Raw genomic sequence first — 11,089 nt, forward strand, 5'->3', positions numbered from 1 at the left:
AAGACACAATGATATTAAATGAAGCAATTATTAAAACGGAACATGAATCAATTAAGACGGAGGAAATACTAGATGAAAATGAAAAATTATTTACTGATAATTATCAAACTATTAAAACTGAACAACAATTAAATACTGAATTTATTGGTATTAAGGATGAAATATTTGATCAAAAGGTTTTAGAAAATCAAATAATTAATGATTCAGATAAGCTTTATTCATGTGATCAATGTGATAAAACATTTTCTTGGAACAAGAGTTTAATTCGACATAAAAAATCTCATAATGAAAAAAAGACTTTTTCATGCGAATTTTGTGATAAAATGTTTAAAACGAAACAAAGTTTAAAACAACATAAACAAACTCATAGTGAAGAAAAGCCTTTTTCGTGTGATATTTGTAACAAAACATTCAAACTTAAACAGAAATTAATTAGACATAAACGTACACATACTGGAGAGAAACCTTTTACGTGTGAAGCTTGTCACACATCATTTACTCAGCAACATAATTTAATCAAACATAAACGAATACATACAGGAGAAAAACCATTTTCATGTGAAGTTTGTGATAAAAAATTTACTCAAAAAAGTAATTTAATTGAACATAAACGAACTCATTCTGAAGAAAAACCTATTTCATGTGATGTCTGTGATAAAAAATTTAACAGACAAAGGAGTTTAATTGAACATAAACGAACACATACTGGAGAAAAGCCTTTTTCTTGTGAAATTTGTAACAAAACATTTAATCTTAAACATCATTTAATTCAACATAAACCTATTCATACAAGAGAAAAGTATTTTTCATGCGAAGTCTGTGATAAAAAATTTAAGAAACAAAGTTGTTTAATTGAACATAAACGAACTCATAGTGGAGAAAAGCCTTTTTCATGCGAAGTTTGTAATAAAACATTTAATCTTAAACAGAATTTAATTGAACATAAACGAACTCATACTGGAGAAAAACCATTTTCATGCGAAGCTTGTGATAAAACATTTCGTTTCAAAAGTAATTTACATCAACATAAACGAATTCATTCAACATAAATTAATTAAACTCATATAGTCTAGTCGACAAGTTCGAATTGGTGAAATACAGAAATAATGGTCGTAAAAATATGTGTGATAGCTCGTTAGATTCGGAATGATGTCTAGAGAAATGTGCCAGAAGCGTTTTTCTCCGGAAGGCTGAATGTGTCAATAGCTTTTTTTTTAAAAGTGTCTACCCACAAATATAAAACAAACTAGTTCACTTTCAACAAGTGCACTTTTGACTTGTGGGACATTATGGAAACAAACCTTTTTGAAAATGTCAGTCGATAATGACTATTATTTTTTTTAATAATTGTATGTCTGGATTTAATGATAATAATTAAATAAAATGATAATGTTTATATTTTGTCTTACGTAGTTAGTTAAAAAATTTTATTAATATTATTTAAAAATATAATGCTTTAATTAGCCTTTTTCCTCAGAAGATCAGATATAATTTAACTGTGTAAAATAATCCTTACCATTATTTTGAGTGTTATAGAAAGGGGATAAGCGAGAGCAATCTTTATCAATCTTTACTTTTAAACACAGCGAAGCGGGTGGGTATCACTCTAAGTTCATTTATACTTCGATTTTGCCATAATAAATTAAGTATATCTTGACATATTTCATATATACATGGTGTAAAACTATATATTGTCCATAATTAGAGTGCTGATACTTACCTAGAAATACTGAGTGATCAGTTTAGATAAACGCAGTCAATAGTCCTTTCCAGCCGCCATGATAAACCTGTTTTAAGAAGTCGGAATTTATTTATGTGCCCAATAATAATATGCTGAACACAAATGCATTGCTTTTCAATTTTCTTTGTTAAGATCTCTACTTCTGAAGTTAAACAATCTTTTCCATTCAAAAATAGATGAATATTTAAATGTACTTGTGCTTTGCTTCGACTATATCAAGTTTCAAGTTTCGATTACACATTCAATTTTCAGGATCAGATATTGATCCCTCATATGCACCAGATAAAAAACTAACCCAGGCAATTGAATTACTCATTTGTGTATCGTTCATTTATGTGACCAACGTATATTTCACCATCTTCACTGCAGCTGATGGATATTTTTTAGTTAAGAATGATCTCAAAAGCTAGTTCATTAATTTTGGTACGGTATGAGTTTACACGGACCTAAAATTTTTCCCACAACTTTCATCTGCTTTCGCATTAAGCTTCTCCATTATCTGAGTAGTTGAAGCCCAAATAAAGTGTTTCCATCGATCTGAATGTCGCTCAAAAGTTATCTAGAGTCAAAGGTCACAAAATAAGATTGTTCGCGAATATTTCATCAACGGCCAATACTATCGAAAAAATAGTGGTTATCAAATTTGTATATTAGGACATTACCTACAAAAAAACCACACAATTACTTTTTTTTCTTAAGACTAACGGTTTTGAAGAAAATAAATGAAATATAGATATAAATGAAGTAACTATTACAAAAAAATTGGATGATCAACTTCAAAAATTTTTGAATTATGAACTAGCTCCATTTTTATTTTCGCTCTCAATGAGAATGGAATACGTAAAAATAAAAAATACAGATACCGTTAAAGAGTGCATACTGTACGGGTACAACTTTTTGAATCGAATTTTCTTAAAATACCGTTAGTCTTACGAAAAAAAGCAATTTGATGTTAAAACTTTTTGAGCATGTTGTGAGTACCTAATTAAAGTAAATTGGAAAGTAGCAAGCATGAATTTTAGTTCCCGTGATAAATTCATCAGTTTTTTTGCTGAATAAAACATAGAAAAAGGTGCGACAACCATCTTTTCGTTGTAACTCTGTTAATTTTCGTGCAAATGAATTGAAATGTTTTTCATTTTCAAGGTTTTTTATTGTACTTTTAAAAGTGTATGATATACTTTTTTCAAAATTCGTCAAATTTTTCACTTATTTAACTTTAAATACTCGAATCAAAAATATAATTTTTCACTTAATCGAATCACTTTGCGGCGCTCGTACGCCGAAAATGACTCGAAAAGGGGATATTGTCAAAAAACTGCTTTTCGACGCAATTTTTTCAATAAAGCGGCAAAGATATAAAGTAGCAGAGCGGAAATTTGAAAAGAGCACGTAAAAATCTATAAAATTACTCATTTTCAAAACTCTCGGAAAACTTTCCAGGTAAAACTGCCAGATGACTAATTTGATAATCTCCATACGGATCGATGCAAACTTTTGGGATTTTGTTTAGAACCACAAATAGAAGGTTCATGCAAAAATCCAGTTTTTCGAGAATCTTTCCAAAGTTCGATGTTTATTGTTTATTCCCTGGATTATAATATGAAATCCATAAATCAAATTCGATCTGGCTTTTAAAGAACAAAATACAATCACAAAAAATATTTTAATTAAAAAAAAAAATGTAACATTCAAATTGATGATTGCGAACAATTTTCATATAACGAAATTTTCGTATTACAAAATATTAAGAAAGCTATAGAACTAATTAAAGACTAATTCATTATAAAACAGTAGGTTATATGTATAAAATTATGGCTTTATCTTGAAAAAGGCTCTGTAGTATTATTTTAGTAGAATCTAGGAAGCAAATCTTGTTTCCCAATCTTTTTGTTACATCATACTTTCGACTTTTAGAATATAAGCCGTTAAAAATCAGTTTTTCTTTAATAACTCCGTATTTATTAATTTTAAGGAACAAAATAGGTTGTAAAAATTCAATACACAACCCATACACAAAATGGATACTTGATAAATGGGACTTAATGAAATTTAGCGAATTATTTACTAATCATAGCGCATTCAATTGTATAAAACTTTTATCTGTTGATTTCCATTCTCTTCTTTTTGAGCTAATGAAGTTTTATGGACTAAGAGCCAGCGCTTGCCAGACATACGTTAAAGTATAAAAGCTGAAATTTTTTTTTGCGTATTCTCACTGGTGTAGGGACCAATCTTTGGGGGCTACAAATCTTGACTAACGGTTCCTTCGGTAGGTAGCAGGTAACAGGGGCGCAGTACCCGAGCTCCCTCACGTTAAAGTATAAAAGCTGAAATTCACACAGAGTGTTAAAATGACCATTTTAAGTCAATATTGAAAAAGACAGATCAATCCGAAGGGGCTAACACTCCCCCAGGCGTGGTAGAAGGTCAAATGCAAAAATACACAATTATCTACATTTTCTTCCATGATTTTGAACTTATTTCACTGCAAGAGTTATTTTATTATTTAAATATGTTCAGTATCACGTACTGAATGTAAAAGCACAAGTGCCTCCATTTTAAGGAAAACCGTTTTAGGCTATATATAACCGTGCGCTTTAGACCAAAAATGGTGATAACTTTTATTGTAAATAATTAAATTATCTACTTTTTTGTAAACTAATTTTTTTTGTATCACTAACCGTTTATGACTTATACGACGATTTACTTATTGAATATTTGACCGATATGTCTTCTAATGTTAGTTGGATGGATTAATATGTCTTTTTCAATATTGACTTAAAATGATCATTTGAATACTCTGTGTGAATTTCAGCTTTTATACTTTAACGTGAGAGAGCTCGGGTACTGCGCCCCTGATTACCTGCTACCTACCGAAGGAACCGTTAGTCAAGGTTTGTAGCCCCCAAAGATTGGTCCCTACACCAGTGAGAATACGCAAAAAAAATTTCAGCTTTTATACTTTAACGTATGTCTGGCAGGCGCTGGCTCTTACTCTATTAGTAGTTCAACAAGAAGAAAATTAATTTTCAAGATTTCACGACACAAAAAAGTTTAAATTCAACAGTGTAATTAATTTAAAACTTTTTAAATTCGCCCTTTTTCAAAAAAGAGCATAACCGTAAACTTTTAATTGTCATACGTATGCCTTTTTATTGTATATATGCAGGATGTTACAAAAAAATTTACCATCTTTGATAAGATATTTTTCAAAATGCAGCAAGATATTAATGTCAAAATTTCTTAATATTTTTTTATTTATGTAGTAAAAGTAAAAGTTTACGCTAATGCTCTTTTTAAAAGAAGGGCGAATTTAAAAAGTTGCGATAGTAATTTTTTTTGTCATTTCGAAATTACAAGCAAATAAAACTGTAAAATAGAAAACATCTCTTGCATTTTTACCAAATATATTTTTAATAATACTCTTACGTTAAATATTTGAGGAAATCAATTTAAATTAAGTTTTTCTTTAGGAGTATTAAAATAATTACTTAAAATAAATATTTCAAAAAATAAATCTTTTTTTCAAAATGTCAAATACTCCTAAGGAAAGTAGACAAGATCGAAAATGTAGATTTGCTTCTTTAGAACTTCAAATTATTCAACATAAAAATCAAAACCGCACAAACTTCTGCAAGGTAAAAATATGAACCACTGATCTATTTTACAAAAATTATTATGTGTGTATAATACTTGCACTAAGAGTGCAAAAATACGCAAAAAAGAAACCCCTACTGATAGACGTTTCCCTTGTTTGTTGACATCATTCTAGGAATTAAAATTGATGAGTTCGTTTAAAATTAATTCATCTGAGGAACTGTTATTTAAAAAAATAAATGTTAAAATAATTTTTTAAATCTTTTAAGCATTTCATTAACAATCGACGAATTATCGGTTGACTGATCGCTTTTTGATTTATTATTTGTTAATTTATCAACTTTTGTATTCTTTTCGGGCATTTTTTCATTCGAATCGATGAGTTTCTCAGATTGTTCAATAGAATTAGACAATTTTGAAATAGATTTATCCGTTGATCCAGGAACTTTTGGTACAACAACTGCTAATTTTTCAAGTTTTTTATGATTTTCACTGACAATTTCTCCCGTATCCCAGTTTTTTTCAGCATGTTTGGTTAAATTTTCCGATAAAATAAGTGATTGTGGAAGTGATTCTTGATTTATAAAACTGGGACACCCGATTCCCTATTGTGTAGCTTCGTGTGTAGTTTTTGTTTTTGTACGTTGACGATTCGTTTTCGATGGTATTTTCAAAACTTTTGAATCGTTACGTACGATATCAATGTTACCCAATCGAATCATTTTCTCTTCCCATTGTGTAAGCTCTTCTTTGTATTTTTCATTCATTTCTTTTGCACGATCGGCGTATGGTTTTCGTTCACTATCGGACATGGATTTCCATTGTTGTGCAACACGCAATTGAAACGTTCTAAATGGCTCCGAACCACGTTCAGGATATTGTTCAAGCATCCATAGCACAAAAGCTGAAGGATTTTTTTTTGGTTTTTTGAATTCCTTACATTTCTGTGATAAAAACAGATAAATAGAATATTTTTTTACGTTGAAGGTTGCGTTGAATTTTGTAGACATTTACTACCACCCGAAAATAACAAACCGTTAATTATATAAAATTCTAAGGAGGGTAGTAATTCAGCGGGGCTGTTCCTATTATGAAAAAATTTTTCACTTTCGGAGTACACCTGAAGCATTTCCGTTCCTTTTTATGTAACTGAAGCTTATTCATAACATGTGGATACTAATGTGGATTTAAAAAATGTTTTTTTTTTGTTATTTCATCACTGACCTGTCTTAAAATAGAACCCCCTTTGGAGCAGCAAAAGCTTAATTTTTTCTTTAAAATAATAAATATTAATTGGTTTGGTCATTTTCGGTCGGAAATTCAACGTAACCTCTAAGACTCATTCTGTAGAGCGAAAATGATATTCATGACAACAAAAATGTTTAATATGGAGCTTTTCAAAATAAACAAAAATTCATAATTAGTTAGATAGCTCGTTTTGTAGTTAACCAATCCAAAAATAACTTATATAAAACTTTCTGACTTTGATGGAGGACATCATGTTCTGACATCAGATTGGATCTAGTTCTTCGGATTTCTTTAGTAGCCAATTTATATCCTCAATGATAAAAGATAGAATAACACTTTAAATTAGACAAAATTTATAGGATCAAAAAATGCTTAGAATAGTCCAAAATATAAAAACCAATAGTTTTTTAAATTTTTAATAAAGACAACATGATGTCCGGGGTAGGGAACTTCTGCCCCACCACAGCTTATATGTTAGTAACGATGTATTCTGATGATTTAGAAAAATGTTTGTTTTTCTTAAAATTTTTCTAAACAACGAAAGTTCGGGTCGTAGAACTGGCCCGAACAATTAACGCAAGAAATAAAGATCTTGAAACTAAAGAATTAAAAAAAGGTCTTTATTGATAGATTTGTAGGCACCCAATTTTCTTAATCCGCCTTTGGATCACAGTGATCAAAAAAGTTATTACATATCAACACAAAACGTAAAAAAAATTCACAGATATCGAAAGTGTTAAAAGATGATAGTGAGCCATTTTAAAGTAAAGGAAATTGAATTTCCACTCCCATTGATAGCGATTCTTGCTGTTATTTATGCTTTGTGTTGGCAATGATAATCTCAGTTATCTATTACCCAAAAAATGATGTTTAATAAAAAAAGAAAACCTTCACCTATCTGAAAACCAGATGAGATATTTTTTATGAATTTTTATTAATAGATAAACACGCCCATGATAGCTTGTCAATCGAAAAGTTTTCAAGGCTATTTTTAATTCAATTAATTTTTTTTATAACTTTTGTCTATCTCTAACGGTTTACCATTGACCAATGTTCCTCTCATTTATGAAAATTACAGCTTGATATATCTCTTTGCGTTTTTGAGTTATCGTGTTGACAGACAAACTAGCAGACAACCAGAAATGAATTAATTAGGTGATATTATGAATATTTATACCAAAATTTTGTTCGTATAATATTTCTAAGCGTTACAAACTTGGGACTAAAATTAGTATACCTTGATATACAGGATGCTTTTTTAAGTTAACCTATGCTTGAAAATCGAAAAATAAATTTTTTTTCATAAAAATGCTTCAAGCCAAAAATATTGGGTGTATATGCGCACATCTTACGCAGACATTAAACTTGACTCAGGTTTTTCAGACACAATAAAAAGCTCATTTTATACTTTATAACTGGTAACAGATAGGAGAACACTTTAAATTAGAAAGTTGTTATTGATTAAAAAAGTAACATTTTTTTTTTTCAAAAGATTTTCCGAAAACCGTACAGTTTAGGCAAAAACTAACTGAAAAATTTTCCCCAAAATTGTTTTTATTAGGTCTATAAAGACCTTTTTTGTTTAAATTGAATGAACGAATGCACAAAAAGCTAGATTTTGCTATCAATTACTATCTAAACTATTCGCTTTACAAAAAAATGTTTCAAACAAAAAATATTTGCGTATTTATAAAGAACAACTTTCTAATTTAAAGTGTTCATTTAATGTTTGTCAGTTATGAATCAGAGTGAAGTTTTACTTGAAACTTAGATCGAATTCGATAAGATGTTTGCCTTTGATACTAACATATTTCTTTTTAAGCCTTTTCCTCGATTAAATTTATTTATCGTATTTCAAGTATATGTCAATTTAAAAAAGCATCCTGCCTGTATACAAGGTATAAAAATAATTTTAAAAGGAACAATTTTAGTTAACGAGTAGATAAAAGTTATTGGTGGCGCTAGCTTTGGCTATTTTAAATATAGCCAAAAATGTATACAGATTTTCTGTTTACTACCTCAATCAATCTGTACCTGTACTATTAGTTTTTATACCATGTATATATGAAATATGCATAGTATATTAAGTTTAGTCCCAAGTTGTAACGCTTAAAAATATTCACGCTACGAAAAAAATTTTGGTATAAGTGTTCATAGAATCACCTAATTAGTCCATTTCCGTATGTCTGTCTGTCTGTCGTCTGTCCATCTATCATCACGATTACTCAAAAACGAAAAGACATATCAAGCTGATATTTTAATAGTGTGCTTAAGACGTAAAAAGTGAAGCCGAGTTCGTAATTGAGCAACATAGGTCAATTGGGTCTTGGGTTCGTAGGACCCATCTTGTAAACCATTAGAGATAGAACAAATGTTTAAATGTAAAAAATATTCCTTATAAAAAAATAAACAACTTTTGTTTGAAACATTTTCTTGTAAACATCACTGTGTTTACGCCCAAGAGGGCGCTAATTAGGTGAAGATTTTGTAGTATGTATTAATATGGGAATATCAGTTATGTGTGTGTGTGGCTATTTAAAAGTGAAAATACAATTAACTCAGTCAAGTGTTTGCTTTCACTTGTAAATGATAAGTCTTTTGAAAATTGTATCAACTTTTTTCATTTCGTTATTTTGAAAAGTAATAAACTGATTTTTTTTTTTTTAATTTTGGCACTAGTTAAAGAGTTTATGGTAAAAATTTGTCAAATTGAACTTACATTACGTTTAGCTTAAGTAATAAACTGATTTTTTTTTTTAATTTTGGCACTAGTTAAAGAGTTTAGGGTAATAATTTGTCAAATTATATTGTCAGGAATATCATACACGGCTCAAAACTAAATATTTTCTTATATTATGATTTTTCTTAATTGAACTTACATTACGTTTAGCTTTACGTTTTCTTTTACTATCTATTTCTCTCCTTACATTCGTTAACTTTTGCCTATCCTCTGCTGTAAGTTTACTATCATACTTCAACTTTTCTTCTATATATTTTTCCTGATCTTTCTTGTATTCTTCTTCAAATTTTAATTTTTCCTATAAACGAATTTTATAGTAGAAATTTTTCGTATAGTACGTAATAAAGCGCTTACTTTTATGTCGACTTTCTCCCATTTTTGTGCGATTAACTTTGTGATATCTATAGCAGTAGCTTTTGGATTTTCTTGTACGACATTAGATCGTACTTGTTTCATAAATCGAAAGTATGGTGTTAATGGTCGCTTAGGTCGTGGTGGTAGACCAACTTTTTCCTCTATTGATTTACTTAAATTTTTAACATTTGTTGTACTGAAATTTCTGCACCTAAACATAATTTTTTTTATAAATAAAAAAAGTGGGCACTTAATTGTTTTAAAATTTCGTTAACAAACCTTGGATTTTCGCATATTGTTTTTTGAATACGCCTTACTGAATTTCCTAATCGAAATAACTGATTAGTAAACATCTTTAATATGAAAAATAATTAAGGTTATGAATTTTGATTTATAATTTTGTCAATAATTTTCGTGAATAACATATGTTTTCAAGCAATAATCCCATAGAAGACTTAAAAAAAACTGTTTATTTTTAATGTAGTTGTAGGAGGTCTAATTTTGTGACAATTGAAGACATTCGGTTGCCAAATAATTATGTTTTGTGGTTATTTATGTAACAGTAACATGTATACAATGACTATCTTACTAGATCGTGATTTTACCCCACCTCTCCCCAAGTAATAATTTTAATAAAGATTATGTAATCTTTACGGAAGCCGTGGAAGATTAAACCTAATCCCTTTTGTTGAATTTATGTAATTAAAATATACCAATTCACTACTTGACCTTATTTATTAATTTTAAATTCCCGCTTAATATTAAGTTTATCGTACACATTCGTAAATAATATGCATCGGTGTTTATTTGGCGAACGAAATTACCTAGAGATGGCTCTGGTGTGAATGCAATATGGCCGATATAGAGGATTTTCGTTCAAGTTGTCAAAATAAATTTTTGCATTTTTTTTTGTTTATTTGTTTTTTTAACATGGAGAAAGCCCTGGATATTAATATTGGTGATATATTTTATCTACTTGGTGGATCAGTAAGGCCGTTGATGGAAGGGGAGGCGCTTTCTCGTTCCAAAAACTTGTTTTTCTGTGGTATCCAATCGAAGCAAAATAATTGTTTATTAATCAAATCTTCATGTTTGCAAACGTCGAACATCACCGAGAAACCTCATGAGATCTAAATCAAAGTGTTTGTAGCCAATGACAACAAAAAAATCGAATGCTATTGTTCTTGCAAAGCGGGCGCGGGAAGCAAGTGCAAGCATGTTTTTGCGACATTGTGCGACAACTGACGCCTGTAGATCTTGTTTTCCCACACTGGGGAACACCACAACGTTTTTCATTTTTGATAATTTCCATCTCAACAACAAAAACATTCAGCACTTGTGTAGCTGTCAAAACTCAAAATCCTCTATAATAGTTTCACTAATCCTCGCTGCGCGGCGCCACCGTA

General features: G+C 29.7%; 1 protein-coding gene across 1 annotated transcript; it reads right to left on the bottom strand.

Annotated features, from left to right (window-relative positions):
* Positions 1-5,941: 5,941 nt before the first annotated feature.
* LOC123300853 (high mobility group B protein 13) lies at positions 5,942-10,240 on the bottom strand. The gene is made up of 4 exons (XM_044883510.1): positions 9,963-10,240; positions 9,684-9,894; positions 9,469-9,627; positions 5,942-6,285 (listed from the first exon to the last, which is right to left on the bottom strand). Exons 1-4 carry the CDS (start codon positions 10,034-10,036, stop codon positions 5,947-5,949), a joined length of 783 nt encoding a protein of 260 aa, XP_044739445.1. The 5' UTR covers positions 10,037-10,240; the 3' UTR covers positions 5,942-5,946.
* Positions 10,241-11,089: the final 849 nt, after the last annotated feature.

Source organism: Chrysoperla carnea, chromosome 5 (assembly GCF_905475395.1).
Source record: "Chrysoperla carnea chromosome 5, inChrCarn1.1, whole genome shotgun sequence".
NCBI classification, from domain to species: Eukaryota; Metazoa; Arthropoda; class Insecta; order Neuroptera; family Chrysopidae; genus Chrysoperla; species Chrysoperla carnea.

Bases quoted from the DNA above. Each gene is read 5' to 3' on its own strand.
- LOC123300853 (XM_044883510.1), bottom strand. From the start codon at position 10,036: ATGTTTACTAATCAGTTATTTCGATTAGGAAATTCAGTAAGGCGTATT. The intron at 9,628-9,683 runs GTAAGCGCTTTA...ATTCGTTTATAG, and splicing joins GGGAGAAAGTCGACATAAAA to GAAAAATTAAAATTTGAAGA. The intron at 6,286-9,468 runs GTAAGTTCAATT...TTTTTATCACAG, and splicing joins AACGTAAAGCTAAACGTAAT to AAATGTAAGGAATTCAAAAA.